The sequence below is a fragment of the Verticillium alfalfae genome, genomic scaffold, assembly GCF_000150825.1.
Source record: "Verticillium alfalfae VaMs.102 supercont1.16 genomic scaffold, whole genome shotgun sequence".
NCBI classification, from domain to species: domain Eukaryota; kingdom Fungi; phylum Ascomycota; class Sordariomycetes; order Glomerellales; family Plectosphaerellaceae; genus Verticillium; species Verticillium alfalfae.
The window spans coordinates 347,527-365,902 of NW_003315023.1; the positions used below are offsets into that span (position 1 = coordinate 347,527).

Genomic DNA, 18,376 nt, shown 5'->3' on the forward strand with positions numbered 1-18,376 from the left:
AACCCAGCCCGCTGAAGACGCTGGCCAGTGGGAGTATGGGCTTAATGTCTTCCAAGTTCACTGTCGACAGTAGTGAGGTGCGCAGGTCGCCGATGACCACTGCTTTTGTCGCCAACATCGGTGGGCTCAGCCTCCCATTCCCGGCCCACGCTCAGTCGTGATCATGCGATAACGGAGAAGGCAGGTCCGGCATCTGCAGCGTCACCAGCTCTCTCTCGCGACACTCGCAGGCGGGCGAGGCCCAGATCATGCGCCCCACGATGCGCCCGTCCTTCACCAGCATGCCCATGCCGTCCAGGTGCGACAGCTTATACTTGAGCCCAGGAACGCGGTATGCCACGGCCCGATGCAACTCGGCCGTCGGCGCAAAGGCGCCGACGCGGAAAGCGAATGTCCCATGGCAGGTTGTGCATGTGACCCCGACCATGTAGTTGTACGGGTGGCAGTGCATCGTCGCGAACCGGGCGTAGCTCAGGTCGATACGGCTCTCTGAGAGCTCGCCGACGACCGTAGTCAGGGACATGATGTCTGCGAGCCACTCGGCGCACTCCTCTCCCTCGCCGCACATCGACCATGGTTCGGCCCAGGGAGTGTTGTACTGATCCCGGAGCAGTTCCTCAAGCTCTGTGAGGTTATCGTGGGCCTTGAGATGCTCCATGATGATCTCCTTGCGCTCGCCGTAGAGTCTTGTTCCGAGCGAGACAATAAAATCGTCCAGGTTCGGCCCGGTGAGATCGAGACTGAAGGCGGCGCACCGAGAAAAGTGGTCGTAAGTGCTTTCCCAATTCGGGAATTTGACAATCGTAACAAGGCCGATTCTCTCTAGTGTCAAGGTCACTTTATCGCCAGATTCATCGAAGGATACGTCGACCGGGAGCGAAGGGGGGCTCGTCTCCTCACCCAATTCCCAGGTCCAGACCTCATTGTAGCTGCATGGATCCAGCGGGTTCAGCCGCGGGTCGTCCAGCAGAGGGACGCTCGGCGTCATGAGCAAGGGGCTGTAGTCGCCCGCGAGGAGACACTCTCGCGCGACCCTGAGGTACTCCGTCCGAAAATCCGGCTGCAGGGCTGCCTCTGACCTCGCGGCGACAATACCGCGCAAGCCATGGAGAAAGTCCATTCGATCGCGGCACTTCCGCCTCGCCAGGAGGGCAAAAGCCATGGCGAAGCTGGTTGTCTTGTGCGACTTGACCTCGCGCAGCGGCCCAAGCGTCCAGGGCACCAGGTTTCGGTTCTCGGGGAGCCCGACCATGTTCTCGACATTGTGAACGCTGCCTTGCCTAACGACCTCCTCGTCCCATACGTGATGTAGCCTGTCCAGAAAGGCTGGATCGTCTGCTCCAGTGTCGAGATGGTAATCGGACGTCATCATCCTGATCCGGCTGCTACTCACGAATTCCATGGCCGTCCACATGCGTTGAAACCACTGTGCATTGCACACCCCCGTCATACCGTCCAGTGTTACGTCGGAGTCCTCATCCTGGCGAAGCTTTTCCACAGTGGACGAGCTCAGGTCGTTAAAGTGTATGATGGTGGCGTAACTGGAGCTGTAGAGCGTGTGGATGATACGAAGGATCGGATTCTTCAGTTCATCCGTCCACTGCGGAACGCTGAAGTAGTCGTGCCATATTTCCTGCCCGTTTCCATCCACCTCCATGCTCTCTTCGAGGCCAGAGCACACGAGGACGGGTGCTTCGATGGCCTGTCGCCTGACTTCTAGCGGCTGAGGTGAGTGGCGACCCTGCTGCTGATTGATGGAGACTTGCGGGTCCCAGACATGTGAGACTGTTAAGACGTGGACCTCGCTTGTCCGGAGGCAATGGAGGTGCCTGTCAAAGAACAAGACATCTCGTTGTAAGTGCGTCGAAACGACCCGGCTGCAGTGCAAAGACTCGCTTGACGCAGACGTCCCGTCGGGAGGCGCCAGCTTGAACGTTCTCACAAGAGCATCGTGCGTGAATGACTCCTGGCAGACTAGGCAGCGGAGCTTGTCAGGTTCAGGCTCGTACCAAAAGGCCTCGAGGTCTGCGACGCCCGTGGCGGCTAGCTCGTCGAGCTTGGACTGTTCGAGGACTATCTGGATGTTTGTACAGCGAAGCAGTCGCAATGTCTCTCACGGAAGATTCCCACTGCGGCTGCCGCGTAGTTTCGGGCTCAATATGCGGTTGTAATACATGTCAGCATTGAGTGAGCGGGGCCAAAATGCGAGGTTATTCAGATGGCGGCGGTAACTCCCAAAATGGACAGGAAATATGTACGTGCAGGGATAGGATTCACAGCTGATGGGTAGACACAATATCTCGTGCCAATGGTGGATCACCTTTCCGTCTAGTAGGAATAAGCTTGCCTGTATCCGAGCGAATGGTAACACGAGTTGGGATGAACACGTTCTCGCGCATAAGCAGCCTGCAAGATGTAGCCCTTGGCAGTGGCGCAACCTGTAAAGCATTTCAGGAGATCTCACAGACATTCTAGATACTCCATTTCTGGCTGGCTTCGGTACAAAGATCTAGTGGCCCCACGAGCTGCTCGGGTGACACCTCTTGACTACTGGCCGGCACAGCTCAGGTAGTTGTAGTCGGTCTATGCAACGTCTCGGGATCCCAGTTTTCTGCAGACGGAAGATATTGCACCGGTGTACACGAAAAAAAAGAATTTCTATTTACTTGTCGTGTACTCTTTACACTCCCGTCTCGCAGATATTACCGATGTCGTGCAGCCCGATCTCGTCTCAGCGCGGCCGGCCAGAACAAGTGGTATGGGATCACCAACAGTTGTCCTGAACTCGGCCACGTTTGTTAGCAAGAACCGATTTCTGCACGCCATATAGATGTCTACTTGATGAATTTTGCAAGGGCCGCGGACGACGCTCTGGCCTCTCGAGACTCAACTGCGTCACGAAACACCTCAAGGTCGCAGATGGACTGGGAACGTGCTTCAAAATCGCCGCAACAGCCAGCTCGACGGCATTGTAGGTATAGTCCGCAGGTTGTATACGATTCTAGATAGATAGTCCTTATGCTGGTGTCAAGGAGTCTCGCGACGAGGGAAGGCCTGCAGCTGTTGATCTCATGAGGATATCTAATTAGGTAGAATAATCGATACTCTCTTCTAACTATGGGAAAGCGACCCTCTTTGTAAGTAGTCTCTCAAAAATCTGGGTCCTCTCTTTGCTCTGTAACTCTGGTCAAACAATAGGTGCCCTGCAGCCGTCCCATATTTGTTCAAAGGTTCTGATACCCGGTGACAGGGCTCAAAATATAACCTCCGAAGTGTGACAAAAATGTGACCCGCTCAGGTAAGTAGCACTCATCTGTGATAAGCGTTACTCTTTTGGCATTCTTACTAGTTATGCCAAAGAAGATCTGTACACGAAAGCATATTCCATAGCATTTAACATGACTACAACAAATTTCTACATGTGTATGTGTGCTTCAACAATGCAGTTGACTATGTATTTCAGTTATAGAGTTCTAGGATACACGGCTTTGTTACTGCCTAAGCTCGAAAGCTGTGATGGTCTTTGAATTGTCATGATCGTCTGCGCATGCTCAATGTTAAAAAACCACTTATCCTCATTTTCTCAACTCGAGCATTGAATGCGGCGCGATTGACCCTTGCAACAAACGTTGCTTTCGAGCAAGGTACTTCACTTCCTTGGGCCAGGTTCGGACTCCTCGCGGGACTACAGCCCCTAGGCCTTGAACATGCAAGGATAGTGCATCGTTTAAAACGTAGAATGGCACCCTCCTGCATCAAAAGGGGCCACTGGTTAACGGCTTTCCCCTCACAGGCAATCCTCCATCTTGGCTCTTGAGGGCCCCGTAATTTCACTCCGCCGTCGCTCATCCAAGACTTTGTAGACCGTGGACCAAGACGTCAAGCACCGCCGAAGAAGATCCTAACAGTCAGATCTTCGCCTGTCACAAAGCATTTTGCAGGACATATATCATAGGCCGCCCTGACCCCTGAAGCCGATGCCTTCCCGTTCCATGTCACCCTTCACGCCAACGAGGTTTGACGCACAACGATGTTCTTCGCTGTACAGACTACTGTCGCGCTGCTTGCCGGCCTAGTCGCTGTCGCACTCCTAGTGATACGCAAGAGCAAGCCGGCCGGCAAAGCGACACCCCTCAAGCTGCCTGTCATCGGCGACCTCCACAGCTCCCCGCGCGAAACGCCGCTCGTCCATTGGGATGCCTGGGCCAAAAGGAATGGAGCGATTGCGACATCAAAGTTATTCGGCATCGTGCCGATAGTGGTACTGAATACAGCCGAGGCGGCGACAGAGCTGCTCAGCCGCCGGAGTCAGTGGTACAGCAACCGACCCCCGTCGACGAGCATGGAGATGATCACGGGCGCGGGTCCCGGCCAGTCCCGATTCACGTTGATGCACGATTATGATTCTCATTTGAAGCTTCACCACAGACTGCTGGCACCGAGCCTCGGTGCCGTTGCGGCGCCGCGGTATCAGCCCGTGATGGAACTTGAGTCAAAGCAGCTGCTGTTTGATTTGGTAGTTGCTGTGGGTGGCAATACAGAAAGCGCCATCATCAACAGCTCGGATGTTTACCCCTTGCTTGAACGCACGCAGTCCAGTGTCATTCTTTCACTGCACTATGGCCTGCGGATTCCCGATGTCTCCGAACCTATACTTCACGAGATCATTGACATCCAAACCCAAGTCACGCATCTTGCGGCGAACCCGGGGCTACCCGACTTTATTCCTCTTTTAAGAAACCTGCCTGCCATCCTCTCGCCCTGGAAAACAACTGCAGATAAACTCTTTGCTACGCAAGTTGACTTGTACGAGCGGTTGTATGAGCATGGCAAAGCATCACAGTGCTGGAACGCAGCAAAGCAAGCTGTCACGACCGCCGAGAAGGTCGTGCCAGGCGACATCCGTCCGGCCGACTTCGACCTCGACCTCGCCTTCACGCTGGCCACATCAATCCAAGGCGGCATGGAAACCTCGCCGCGCCAGATCCTGTGGCTGTTCATCGCGGCCTTGCAGAACCCAGGCTTTGTGCGCCGCGCACATGCCGTTCTGGACGACGTCGTCGGTCGTGACCGTCTGCCGCGGTTCGCCGACAGGTCAAGTCTTGCCCTCATCGACGCTGTCATTCACGAGCTGTTTCGATGGCGACCCGTCTCGCCGGGGAGCATCCCACGTCGTGCTGAGAAGGCGGACGAGTTTGCAGGCGTCAAGATTGTCAGGAATGTGACGATCATCACCAACGCGTGGGGTATCGGACGTGACGAAAAAACATTTGACCCCGGTCTCGGCGACCTGCAGGAGTTCATCCCGGAGAGATGGCTTGATGAACGAGGCAAGGTCAACAGCAGTCTGCCGCTACCGGTGTTTGGCCAAGGCCGGAGGGCTTGCTTGGGCAGACGGGTGGCCGTCGACGGCACGTTCTTGCAGGTCGCAAACCTGCTGTGGGCGTTTGACGTCGAGGCCAGTGAGGAGGTCAATCCGTGGGCCATGTCAGTTGTCGGGTTCATGACGGTGCCGACGGAGTTTCGATTCAAGCTTAAGCCACGCGGACCGTGGGTGGTGGATGTGGTCACACGATCGTGGGAAGATGCGAGCAAGGACTTGGGCGAGGTGATGGGACTGTCGCATGATGTGGAGGGATAGCGGATGTCGTGGAAACGTTCTCACGAGCGTGGGAGCGTATGCACTGCCACGATGCATCTTGGCATCTCCTTCGTGTTGTATATCTCGAGATGGAGGGTCAGTCTGTCAGACTCGGCCGCGTGTGGAACGGAGAGCAAACTCCGCGATGCACAAAGGCAGGCAGTAAGACGTGCAGACCAACCACTGGCAAGCTGGCTGCATTTGGAACTTCGTAGGGGAGATCGTTCAGGCTGTGGATCTGACTTCACGGCGCTCGTGATCACCTGTTTGTTCGAGAATGGAAATTCTGCATCGTCAAGCTGACTGCAGCATGCACTCGATCGAAGTATTTGAAGAGGTATACTATAAGTTGCACGCATGTAAGTCAGACCACTCCATTTGCGATAGACTTTGCTAGTTTGCTAAGCAAGCACTGGTTCGACCAGGTCCTTGCTCTGAAGGATTCAAATTTATATGCCATCTGCAAGCAGTGCTTTGCCGCAGCCACCTGATGGTTGTTCGTGGTCACGTTTTCATTCCAGATAGGGAATACCTGCTCGACGATATTGAGGTAGGCAGGATGGAATCCAACTAGGAACATATAAATCCAGCACCAGAATCCCCAGTGCACCATTCGACCATCATGAAAACACACCCCAACAAAAGCTGGCCATCATGTTCCTCCTCCCCTTGACCCTCCTCGGGCTCCCTCTAGCCCTCGCCCAACAAATAGGCACGCTTGTCCCCGAAGTCCCCCCCGCTCTCACCTGGTCCAACTGCACCACCGAATCGTGCACGCCTGTCACCGACGCGCTGACCCTCGATGCCAACTGGCGCTGGACACACGAGACGACCTCGGCGCACACGTGCTTCCTCGACGGCGACTGGACAGATATCTGCTATAACCTCAACAGCGGCACAGCGTGTGCCGAACGCTGCGCCATCGAGGGCGCCGAGTACGCCTCGACGCACGGCATCACGACCGCGGGCGGCCGCGCGTCGCTACGGTACGTCACGCACTCTGCCTTTGGGCGCAACGTCGAGAACCGCGTCTTCCTGCTAGCGCCGGGTGGCCAGTATCGCATGTTCGAGCTGCTCGGGCGCGAGGTGCGCGTTGACGTCGAGGTCGGCACGCTAGGGTGTGGGCTCAAGGGGGCGCTGTACTTTGTCAAGATGGAGGCAGACGGCGGGCGCGGGCGCGGCAAGAATGCCGCCGGCGCGCGGTACGGCACGGGCTACTGCGACGCGGAGTGCAGCCAGAGCATCAAGTTTGTTGATGGCCGGGCCAACATGGAGGGATGGGCGCCGGGGTACACAGATCTTGAGCTCGGACGCGGCGCCGTTGGGGCCTGCTGTGCCGAGATGGGCGTTTGGCAGAGCAATTCGGCGTCGTACGTCGTCTCGGCGCATCCTTGCATTAACCCCAACTTTCACACGTGCCAGGACAGCCGGTGCCCACGCGGGTTCTCGGACGACATTTTTTCCGCATGGCTGCGATACCGACGGCTGCGGCGCGAGCCCGTACCGACTGGGCAACACGCACTTTTATGGGCAGGGCAAGACGCTCGACAGCGGGGCCAAATTTACGTGAGTTATCTTCGGGACTCAGTGAGAGGAAACAGAGAGAAGCTGACTGGGTAGCGTCATTACGCGGTTTCATGAGGACCATGTCTCGCAATCCTTCATCCAGGCCGGCGAGCCCATCGACACGCCGACCAGCCAGGCGTCCGGCGTGCAGGGCAATGCCATCTCAGACGACTTTTGCGACAGCCAGGCGTCGGCGTTTGGGGAGCGCAACCGCTACGCCGAGGTCGGCGGGTGGTCGTCGACGAAGCGGGCGCTCGCGGGCCAGTGGGTCATGGTCATGTCCATCACGCACGACGCCTACGCCAATATGCTCTGGCTCGACTCGCTGTACCCGGTCGACGCCGCCGGTCGGCCCGGTGCGCTGAGGGGGCCGTGTCCGGCGAACAGGGGGTATCCGGCGCAGACGGTGGCGGAAAACCCGCACGTAGGTGATTCGCTGAGTGGGTGTCGACGTGTACTGACAAGGGCAGGCCAAGGTGACGTTTTCGGATATTCGGTACGGGCCGATCGGGACGACGGGGTGATGGCAACGGTAATGTATTGGGGATCTGGCTGTAGGTACGTGTTGGAGCATATTAGCGGTGGTGTAGCAGAGTTTGTCTGGCTCCATGCTAGTGCTTCAACTATGCCGTCGCTATCTTGGTCACCCCGGGGTTGACATGTCGCTTCTGGTGATCTCGTGGTAATCTTTGCTCTTGCAGCTTCGTTTGGGGTAGCCCTTAGTTGCGAACTCTCCTCGAATTCATACGACATCCCTGTTTACATCAGCGACATGAAGAAGAAACGGTGATCTTACCAGCCACCTATAAAAAGAATGATTTGTTTCGGATGATGATATGGCCCTGCAGCTTCGGAGTCCGAGGGGAAGTCCATCTTGGTACTCTGCCTTCCATCCAGGGTTGCAGACGGCAGACGGCAGACGGCAGACTATAGATTGCCAGAGGTCAGCGAGCTGGCTCCCCAGGAATCATCTGTCAAGCTCCACGTTCAGGCCATCTCTGGCAGTATCTGAATAACGAATCATGATGTCGCATAGATGAGGTCCTACAGATGTCTAGCTCATGATGCAGTCATGGCACCGCTGGTGGTTGGGTCTGTCGGAAGGTGCCCCCCCTGGATGGGCGGGGTCCGGCAAGTGGATCCCCAGCCACCTGCCGCCTGTCTCCTGGCTCCTGCCCCGCCCCCTGGCCCCTGCCACCTGCTGCCTCCATCGTCGCCACGAATCAAGCACTGGGCGCCTTGTGCCGGAGGAAAGGCAGGTACTGCCAGCGAAGCGTCAGGCACCTAGACACTTGGGCAGGCACCTCCGGCAGGTAGTCAGGTACTCCCTGCCTCAAAAGAAAGCACTCCAGCCTCGACGCCATCCATCGCTCCATCAATCCATCGGCACCCCAGCCACCCTCCAGCCATCTCCAGCAAACAGGTTCAAGAAGCCCATGTCTTCGCCTGCTCCTCGACGCTCGCTTCTTTCATTCTTATCTTGTTCTCTCCATTCCTGTCTGTTTTCATCCATCAGCCCATGCCGTCGCATTGAACAAGCAGCACACCACACCACATCGCCGCCACACAATGGCCACGCGTGCGCAAACACAGTACAACCCCCAGCCCGCCTTTGAACCAGAGTCCTTCGCCTCGTCCCCGCAGCGCCAGACCCGCGGTGGCAACGGCGCCAACCCACGTTATCGTCGTCCTCGCTCGCCCCTCCTCGACCACCAGGGCGAAGTCCATTTCTACAGCGGCAGCGACGAGCCGCCGTCGCCCTCGAGAGCGAGTCCCAAGCGCGGATCTGCGCCGCAACGCAGCAGCGGCCGCCCCTCGTCCATGGCCGCCGTCGACGCTATGCAAGCCCGTGCCAAACACGCTAGTCTCCCCTCGTCCTCTGGCCCCAAGCCCAGGGACGGCCTCCCTTCTACCCTAGCGACGAAGCCATGACGACGCGCGCTCCGATGCCCGGTCCCCCGCGATGCCGCGTCGCGCGAGCGTCAGCCGTCGCACGTCTGCTTCTGGTGGTGCTGCCCCAGCCCCCACGGGCTACGGTGGCCCTCCTCCCGGACCCGGCCAGCAGATCCCCAACGGGTCCCCGCGCGGGCCCTCCCACGGCGGCTCCCCCCGCACAAACGCCCCCGACGGCCGCCGCAGCCCACCTCTGCCGTCGCAGCAGCAGCAGCACCTTTCGGCCCCCGCCCTGCAGCAGGCTTCGGAAATCTCCCGCCTCAGCAGCCCCGGCATCAACCAGAGCGTCCTGCAGCCCCTTGAGAAGAAGATGAAGGAGTACCGCGCCCTCTTGGCCGACGCCGAAGCCGACATGGCGCAGCTCGACGACGAGCTGCGCATCCTCACCGAGCGCCGCCGCCAGGCCGAGGACCGCTTTGTTGACGCCCGCGGTCGCCACGACGACTATGAGCGCCAGCACGCCGATGTTGAGAGGGCGCTGCGCGGTGATTTCTCGGCGGCGGCGCCGGGGCAGCTCGCATCCCAGCAAACGCTGCAGAGGGGCGAGCCGCAGCAGGTGACCATCCAGCCGGGCCCGCAGGGCCGTCCACTGGGGCCGTCGCAGCAGCAGTCATGGACCATGGCGAGGGCACCGAGCATGGACAGCTTCGATGACCGGCCAGGGACGGGGCAGAGCTTGGCGAGTCGGCAGCCGAAGAAGAGGGGGAACCGGTTTGGGATCAAGCTGTGGTAGGTGGGTACGAGCCAGTCTCGCGCCGTGATGGGCGCATATGCATTTGACGATTTATGGGATGGATAGATATGTTGTTAATTTGATGAACCTTCTCTTGGCGTGGTCATGGGTTCAGCTCTGGGACCTGTGAAGGCTACGTCGTACACCAAATAATGCTCAGGGAGTCTCGCAAGGCGTGAAGGGAATATCAACTGACTTCCCAGGGTCGCTACATAGGCAAGATGATCCCCTCGAACTATAGTGTGTTATGTTAGCGATATTTAGAGCAGAGTGAAGAGGTTTTCTACACCTAGGTAGTCCACAGGCAATGGAATGAAGTTAGGGGATTACGCACCTACTTCTTAATATAGGCCTATATGATAAAGTTAGCCCGCTGGGACTACGCCTTCCACGACCCGAAAGGGCAATCTCAAGTATTTAGGTCGCGCCGGGACCACTCTATGTGCTGGTGAAGAGATTGCCTACTGCAAGATTCGCGAAAACCATTCATGGTGGTGGGTGGGGGAGGTCAGGTCGAAGACCATACACATGCCAAGACATTCTGGGACGGGTCAAGCTTAGATGGCCCTCTATAGTCTATATTTCTATTAACCTATTTTCGCCCCTAGAAACTGTTATTCTCTTCCTAGGCTATAGTAATACCCGCACTTAATTGTACCTATAAAGACGTACTTATAGCTATCACGAAACACCTTTACTTAGCTTACGCTGATAGAATAATACCGCCGGGGATAAAAAAGGAATCCGAGTTGTCTGAGATAGACGAGGAAGGCGACCGCAAGCGATTCAAGCTTTTCGCTCCAGCTGACGAGGTGGAAGACGAAGGGTACCGGCGTCAACAAGGCATTGAGGGGTTGCACCAACTCAGGAACTCCGAGCTTCTCAGTTTGTGAAACATCGTCGTGGAATGCTCAACTGCACCTGGCGGTAGCTCACATCCAGACCCGGAACATGTCGAGCACATCCTCGCAACAATCTTCGATGAGAGATGGACGTCTTGGAAACCAGTTGGGGAACCGGTGAGCAGGAAATTTGATGAGACAGTTGTTTGTGTGACATGATCGAATCCGATCCTGAACGCGCATTCAAACACAAATACCTCTTAGAAGTTGGCGAAACGCTACGTAAGTCGCAGCCAATTCACTCCGCAATGGAACACAACTAATACATCGCGAAAAGCTTCGAAACCCGTATGCACGTATGCACTGTACGTGTCAACTTACAACTGCTTCGCTGCAGAAAAAATACCACATTTCCGAGTCGGACCTATGGTCGATGGACGTTGGGAGAATCGCTCCTCAGCCAAATGCAAGGGGCGAGGCTACCATGTCCCAACCAGTTCCCAGCTTCGCACCCGCGAGCGCTTCTTGCTAGACCGAGCACTTTATCTTAATATGCAGCAAGTCAAATACGAAGGCCGCTAGTACGTTCGAAAGCTCGCAGCTCGGAAATCGACACTACACAAATGGATTGCACGATTTGGCCGTTTCAGGGACTTGGTATTTATCAAATGACATTTCATCCCCGATGAGACTCCCAATATGATTGGCGAGGCGGGTAGCGTGTGTTCTGTGTACACGGGCCTTGACGTGGGACTAAATGTCCTGAAATCTCGTAGGGGGTTCTTCGAAGCTTTTTCCATGCGGAATACTTGACAATAGTCATTGTTTTCTACACAGTCATGGCCATTCCTTATACTAGCAGATGACTTTTTCCCACTGACAATACTGAAGCTGTGGAAGCCGGCCAAGAGCCTAACGGCACGGTCGTGATGGAGCGAGCGGCCTGAGATAGTTGCGCCTCTATGGAAATTTCAGTGATTGCTTTTGCGAAAAGGACTTGCGACGGTCATCCAGCATATCATTTCAATATGAGGCTATATTGGGCACGGCTTCAGGTTGAATATCCTCAGAAGGGTAGCTTTACGCATGAGATTTATTGGTATCATATGTCTTTTTCGTGGATCCTGAATTCAGGTAATAAATAATGCTACTAAAGCCAGTTCACCTAGCCTTTCTTTGAACTTGTAGTTATTGGAGCAGTCATGCTCGATAGTCATCAGCTGGAATAAGGCAGTTACACTTCCTTCCTTCATTAGTTACTCAGATGCCAAGCAACCGCCAAAGCGGCAGGTCCGATATTCACCTGATGCAACCTAGGTACCTTCATTAACTCTCATTTCACCACCATCTCGCGGCTACTCAAGCCGGCCTCCTCTGAATCTTCATTTCCGACAGCCCAACGCATGCACAGTCTATCAACTCGGTAAGACATACCAACGCGCTTCTTTTGCCACAATGTCAGCTCCCATATCCAGACACGTCTCTGGCATAAAGCAAGAACTGCTACACCGAAGCAAGCGAATCAAGCTTTTCCTGTCAGCCAATCAGGAACAAGAGGCATTACTTGCCAACCCGCGGCACATTGAGCACCTGAATCAGCTCACAAACTCCGAGCTCCAGACTTTACGAGGAATCGTGGTACAGTGCACAGGGCTACTTGGCATGACTGGAATGCCTGTCCCTACCGTGGTAGAGTTTCTGCTCGGGCTGACCTTTGACAACGGCTGGACCTCTGACAAACCTGTTGAAGAACGGCCCCTGTTCTTGGAGATCCGAAACATCACGACAATCGGCACTTTGACCAAAGAGACATTCGCATATGTCCTTCAGCAAGAATACTTCCTTCCAATAGGCAAGACACATGGTAAGTCATGAATGACTGGGGGTTAGAAATTTTATGGTTGCGCAAAAGCCTAACGGCGAAAAGATGGGCGTGATGTGTACGGACACGCGTCCTTGGCGGGCGGTGACGCTCCAAACGGCACCCACGTGCAATTCAACTACGTGACCATTGTAAATGGCAGCTACGTCAAGATTGCATTGAGTGATCCCGCGGCCCCTCGAGATGGAAGCGTGGCCATCAACGACTTGATCCGGTGCCACAACCAGTTCGTCATGGACCAGGTGCTATATTACAACATACAAGCCGCCAAATTTATAGCGCAGCACCTCATCAAACAGTTCGCGTCTGGAAAAATGTTAGGTCTCGAAATGACTGGACGGATCGCTCAGTTCGAGAGAGTGGAGTTTCCCAGGGTCAAGAAACACCTCCTCGCCAACTTGTTTCCTCCAGCGATCGCCCGGGAACTTGGCAAACTGAAGAGTCGCCTTGACTGCGACATTTGCGGCTTAAATGGCCTCAAAGTATTCAAAACCAACTTGTTCTTGATAGCAAGGGGGTGGGAGAAGCCGTGAAACGAAATGCATCGACAGATGATGCCTAGTGCCGAATCAGGCACAAACTAAGCGCGTCACCAAAGAACTCGCGGATCATGACGAGAAAGGTTATCTACATCGGCGATAGCCCTGGACAAGGTTTCCTGGCGCTTTTATCGGCGAGGGACTCCATGGATCTCAGGTAGCGCATTGCGTTTCTGGCTTACTGAGCACGATTGTGAGCTGAGTGGGCGGCATCACGGTTGTCTTGAGTTGGGCTGGGTTGAACGGGGCACAGAGCAAGATGCATCAACGCAATCTAATAGCAATAGCTTTAGCCTACTGAATGAAGTCGGCTTACACTCGTAATAGTTTACAACACCGTCTTTCACGTTCGTCGTTGCTTTTCGTGAGTTGATATCCCCATTGGCTCCGTGGTGGTGCTGAGACAGAGGTAAGCCTACCATCAACAGCTGCGCCCCCAACTCGGAGGATTTTGACGCTGCACAATAATGGCTGCGCATGACTTCCGTAGGACAGGTTGAATTGAGATTGATACTGTGGAAAAGCATATGAAGTGTACACTGTCAAGCAATTCAAGACATCAAGTCTCATATATCCCCACTAAACGACATTCAAGGGTTGGTGTCTTGGTGTGATACAGGGGGGACTCAGCTCCTACAAGCCAAAATCGCGCCTCGTGCAGTCCGGCCCTCCCAGAAACACTGTCTCCCGTCATGACAGCTGATATTTGAAATTCTCACATTGCGCAAGACGTTTGGACCTTCACTTGGTCAACTACTTTTGGATCTCAAGACGAACCTGTCATGAGAATTACTCGATGTACCCCTGACATATGGCCTCTTATCAGAGCCCCCACGTTACTCGGCACGCGAACCGATTGAGTAATTGCTCCCCAACCTTGTGCCCATATCGGCCATCCACCAGTACATCAGCACAACCTTGCCCGCATTGCTTTCTTCTGCCTGCAGGGGTATTCCCCGACGCCATAACGGCCTGTTAGATGACATGCCCCCAGCGGCGAAGCCCCTGATTGTGCTAGTAGGTGATGCCGTTTATCTAGGCTACGTCCTCTTTCGCGGTCCTCCGATCTGACAGATCGTATTCTCTCCTTTAGCCTCTGCTTCGTCTTCTTCTTCTTTCTCTCTTCAATTGCAGCTCGTCGCATCTCCTGCAGCCTGTCGTCGATCCGTCTAGTCGCCATCCCCCCCTCCACCCCGGCTCGTCGTTGAAAGAGCGCCCGCAGCCGAAACAAGCAGCCCACCCACACACCCGAAGGGCCGCCCCGAACGCCCGCACGATGCGCTCGCACCCGTACACGCCCCCACCGCCCCTCCCGTCCGTCCTCGACGAGCTCGCCGCCCTCGCGCCGCTGCCGAACCAACGTCCTCGCCGCGCCTCCTTCGACGACGCCGCCTCTGCCACTGCCGCCGCCCCCGCAGACATCCCCCTCGAGGCCCTCGACCCCGAAACGAGCCAGTTGCTGCCGACGAGAAAACGAAGGCACAGGGTGCGCATACAGGGCAAGCTGGCGCTCGTCAAGAGCATATCTACGGCGAACCTATCGGGCAAGGCTGCGGCGCAGGCGTCTGGCAGGGCGGGCGGGAGTCTTGAGGGAAAGCGCAGCGGGGAGGACGAGGAGCTGTCACAGACGAGTGACACGGAGGAGGAGGCTCGGGAGTTTGCCGTGCGGGATCAGCAGCTACGGGGATACGGCATTGGCGGGGCGGGCAATATCCGTGAGTACTACGTTCGGGGGCAGCCGCCGTGTCACGTTATACTAATTGGGGATGTAGGGCGGCCGACGGAGGTGTATGGACTGTCGAGGCCATCGGAAGGCTCTTCGACGAGTGGTGCGGACCGGGGACTGAGGAATCTGCGACATCTGATCGGGCGCATGGGGGACCTTAAAAATAGGGGATCATCTTGAACGTGGTATGAATGGAGCGTGCTGAGAGGTCCAACTTGATGCGTGTTCTGCCACTTGCGCCTCGTCTCACGTCGTGCAACATCATCTGAGCGGCCGGCTTTGCACACAGCGAGAGCTCTATTGGGTGCTGGTCGCCAAGAGCGGGCAGCTTGCAGTGAGCCTCTTTATCGAACGTTCCATGCTCGTCGAGCCAATTTCAACACACAACAACAGGCTTTACTCGCCCTCAACCAAGGACACAGTCAATTATGGTCATCACGACTGACAGTTTAGTACGGTTGCCTTCGTATTAGAACACCTTGGTAATATTCTTCAATGACGGACGAGTCGTATGTGCTACGAAAATCAACCCAGCACAAACTCGATCTCGTCCCTATTCTGATATACCGGAGACTGATGCAAAGAGTCAATGCTCCCCTAGCCATGTAGTCAAACTTGCTAGCATTTACATAGCCCGAGTGTTGTTTCCAGGCGTCTCAGCTTGGTCGACCTGAGCAACAGTAGGCGTCTCACTGATTTCCTTCCGGTCGCTCCGTGATCCGTTGTCAACCGAAGCCGTCTCGTTGTCCTTGGCCCTGAGAGGCTCGGTCATGCCGAACAACTCGTTCATTGACTCAAGGCTGAGACCCTTGGTCTCGGGGATGAAGAACCAGCAGAAGACAACCATGACCACACACCAGCCGGCGAAGAAGATGTAGGTGCCGAAGCCGCCGACTCCCAGGTTGACGAGCATGGGCGGCACGGCCCTCGAGACCACAAAGTTGAACAGCCACTGCGTGGCGGCGGCGTAAGAGACGTTGGTGGCACGGAGACGGGTGGTCGCAATCTCAGAAACGTAGATCCAGCAAACGGGGCCCCATCCGAACTGGAAGAGAGAGGCAAACAGGAAAATGCAGACGAGGGCAACGTAGCCGGCGGCAGACACGTCCTCTTCAGAATTGGGGTCAGGCTGTGTGACGCGGATGAAGATGGCGATGTAAAGCATCATTCCAGACATGGCGATACCGGTCCAGATGAGAGAGCGGCGGCGGCCAAGAGAGTCGGCGACGAAGATGAGGAAGACAATGACGGCAATGAGCTTCACGAGACCGTAGATACCTGTATTGCAGCTGATTAGCAAGAAGAAAAAGGCATAAAACTGCTGAGCTCAACACATACCTGTGGCAAAGAGCTCGTTCGACTCGCCCCTGACACCGAGACTGTTGAAGATCATGGGCGCGTAGTAGTTGATCGCGTTCGTGCCTGATAGGTCTCAATCAGCCTGAACACTAGAAAAGGTTGTACTCGAACATACCGGTCATTTGCTGGAAGAACATGAGAAGGATACTGATGATGGCGCGGCGTCTGTTGGCGGGAATCGTCCACATCTCGCGCTGCAGAGACCACCAGGTTGTGCCGTCAAGAAGAAGGTTCTCTTCCTCGATCGAAGCCTTGATGGCGGCGAACTCATTGGCGACGTAGGGGTGAGTGGGGGGGAGGGCGCGGATCGTGGACAGAACCGACATGGCCTCTTCCCAACGATCCTGTTTGGCGAGATGGCGAGGACTTTCATTGCAAAGCCACATGCTGATCATCAAAAGCAGAGGAGGGATCGCTTGGAAGACCAGTGGGATGAGGAAACGAGCCTGACCAGAAATGTGCTGGATGCAGCCATAGTTGATCCAGTAAGCCAAAAAGATGCCGAAAACGATGAAGAGCTGGTAGATGCCGGTAAGACCACCACGAATAGCACGAGGAGCGTTCTCGGCAACGTAGAGAGGGTTGACCATGGACGCAAAGCCAGTACCGAAGCCAGAAACGAACCTGCAATTGTTAGTACTGTTACTCGCCTAGGACCGCCACCACAATCTAGAGTCCTGCCTTCTTACCTGCCAATGTACATGGGTGCGAGATGACCGGAAGCCGCAGCCTGCAGAATCACACCAATGAGAGAGATACCACCGGCACCCCAGATGAGGACGGGTCGGCGGCCGAAGCGGTCAGCAGCGTGAGCCGCGAGAAGGGCGCCAAGGAAACATCCGGCCTGGAGCGTGCTGACAATGTTGGCACTCAAGTTGGCGCGCTGGTTATCAGTGGCGTACTCGGGGCTCAGTCGGTACAGGCTGCAGGGTGCATGTGTAAGCTTGTGGCCATTGACTCAACAGCTCAGGAGACAACCTACTCCTGGAACTCGGGCATTCTCAAAACACCACCAATGGCACCGGTGTCGACTCCAAAAATCAAGCCGCCGAAACAAGCCTGCAGTGGGGTCAGCCTAGAGAGCGAGGATACGTCTGTAGCTAGCCGGTGTTCAGACAAAGCACACCCGGCGGCAGCACACAACCGACGGCTCTGTGTCATCTGCGCTCCCGCTCCGTCTGCTCGTCTACCACACCGCAGCAGAGAATGATTTCCGAACACATACCGAGCAAGCAAGAGCAAAAGCCCTCCATCCGTAAATCTCGGGGGGGTCCTCTTTCATGGCGTCATTCCTGACGATCTTCTGCATGAGACCCATGATGGCGGCTCGAGGTGTTCGTGCAACCGCGATGAAAGTCGACCAGGTGTTTCAAAGCTCAGATAATGCAGCGTAATGAGTTGGTCAAGCTGTTGGGATACTGCGGGTACAGGATCTGACGAGGCATGGTATCGAAAACATGACACACAATTCGGTCGGCTGTCGCCCTTTATACCCGCCGATAATGCTACGTTGTCTGACAGTCTGTGGACAACAGTTGGGGATAAAAGCAATGCCGATCCCACCACTTGAGCCAGCAAATGGGTTGTCCACGCGAAATTCAGTCCATGGGTAATGCGGCGCAAGCGTGAGAAATGGAGTCGCTGGGTGCATGGTCAAGCATTGGCATGCATTGGCAAACGAGCTTGGCTGTTGAGCACCACGGTGCTAGGTGGGCTCCAGGCATTTTTAGGTCGCGAGCCAAGATCAAACAAGAAATATCAATGGTGGAGAGCCCCCATGGGGTACTCACGCCCAGCATTACTGTTTCTCCAGCCAAGAGCCCAAGATGGTTGAATTATCCTCCACTAATCAGACCACGCCGTCGTCGTCGTCGGTCTTGGGATATTCGCACCTCCGCGATTGAGCCGCTCGGGCCCGCGCCCCGGGGGGTTTGCCCATAATCTTTTCCCCCGCCAACTAGCGTCGGTCTCCCGCTCCGGGCATGAGCAGAACCGCCCAGGTACAGAAGTAGGTACGCCGCATTTCCGAGGAACTCGGTGTTCAATCTCGCTTTTCCGGCACGCTCTCGATGTATCTTGTCACAGAGTCGTACGCTTGACAGTAGCAAAACCCTCAAAGCTCCAGCCAAGATGAA

General features: G+C 55.7%; 7 protein-coding genes across 7 annotated transcripts; 5 read left to right on the plus strand and 2 right to left on the minus strand.

The window, feature by feature from the left end:
* Positions 1–151: 151 nt before the first annotated feature.
* Positions 152–1,657, minus strand: VDBG_09781 (conserved hypothetical protein; the record flags this gene model as incomplete). The annotated part of the gene is made up of 1 exon (XM_003000015.1): positions 152–1,657. The coding sequence occupies one exon, from the start codon at positions 1,655–1,657 to the stop codon at positions 152–154; it is 1,506 nt and encodes a 501-aa protein (XP_003000061.1).
* A 2,373-nt stretch (positions 1,658–4,030) lies between these two features.
* VDBG_09782 (cytochrome P450 2F5) lies at positions 4,031–5,641 on the plus strand (the record flags this gene model as incomplete). The annotated part of the gene is made up of 1 exon (XM_003000016.1): positions 4,031–5,641. One exon carries the CDS (start codon positions 4,031–4,033, stop codon positions 5,639–5,641), a length of 1,611 nt encoding a protein of 536 aa, XP_003000062.1.
* A 654-nt stretch (positions 5,642–6,295) lies between these two features.
* VDBG_09783 (exoglucanase) lies at positions 6,296–7,882 on the plus strand (the record flags this gene model as incomplete). The annotated part of the gene is made up of 4 exons (XM_003000017.1): positions 6,296–7,011; positions 7,064–7,207; positions 7,262–7,631; positions 7,823–7,882. The coding sequence occupies 4 exons, from the start codon at positions 6,296–6,298 to the stop codon at positions 7,880–7,882; spliced, it is 1,290 nt and encodes a 429-aa protein (XP_003000063.1).
* An 894-nt stretch (positions 7,883–8,776) lies between these two features.
* Positions 8,777–9,893, plus strand: VDBG_09784 (conserved hypothetical protein; the record flags this gene model as incomplete). The annotated part of the gene is made up of 2 exons (XM_003000018.1): positions 8,777–9,081; positions 9,134–9,893. The coding sequence occupies 2 exons, from the start codon at positions 8,777–8,779 to the stop codon at positions 9,891–9,893; spliced, it is 1,065 nt and encodes a 354-aa protein (XP_003000064.1).
* A 2,297-nt stretch (positions 9,894–12,190) lies between these two features.
* On the plus strand, positions 12,191–13,150 carry VDBG_09785 (predicted protein; the record flags this gene model as incomplete). Its single annotated transcript, XM_003000019.1, has 2 exons — positions 12,191–12,599; positions 12,663–13,150. The coding sequence occupies 2 exons, from the start codon at positions 12,191–12,193 to the stop codon at positions 13,148–13,150; spliced, it is 897 nt and encodes a 298-aa protein (XP_003000065.1).
* Positions 13,151–14,432: 1,282 nt separating this feature from the next.
* On the plus strand, positions 14,433–15,115 carry VDBG_09786 (hypothetical protein; the record flags this gene model as incomplete). The annotated part of the gene is made up of 2 exons (XM_003000020.1): positions 14,433–14,871; positions 14,929–15,115. The coding sequence occupies 2 exons, from the start codon at positions 14,433–14,435 to the stop codon at positions 15,060–15,062; spliced, it is 573 nt and encodes a 190-aa protein (XP_003000066.1).
* A 392-nt stretch (positions 15,116–15,507) lies between these two features.
* VDBG_09787 (quinate permease) lies at positions 15,508–17,559 on the minus strand (the record flags this gene model as incomplete). The annotated part of the gene is made up of 5 exons (XM_003000021.1): positions 15,508–16,160; positions 16,357–16,865; positions 16,931–17,164; positions 17,224–17,300; positions 17,437–17,559. The coding sequence occupies 5 exons, from the start codon at positions 17,557–17,559 to the stop codon at positions 15,508–15,510; spliced, it is 1,596 nt and encodes a 531-aa protein (XP_003000067.1).
* Positions 17,560–18,376: the final 817 nt, after the last annotated feature.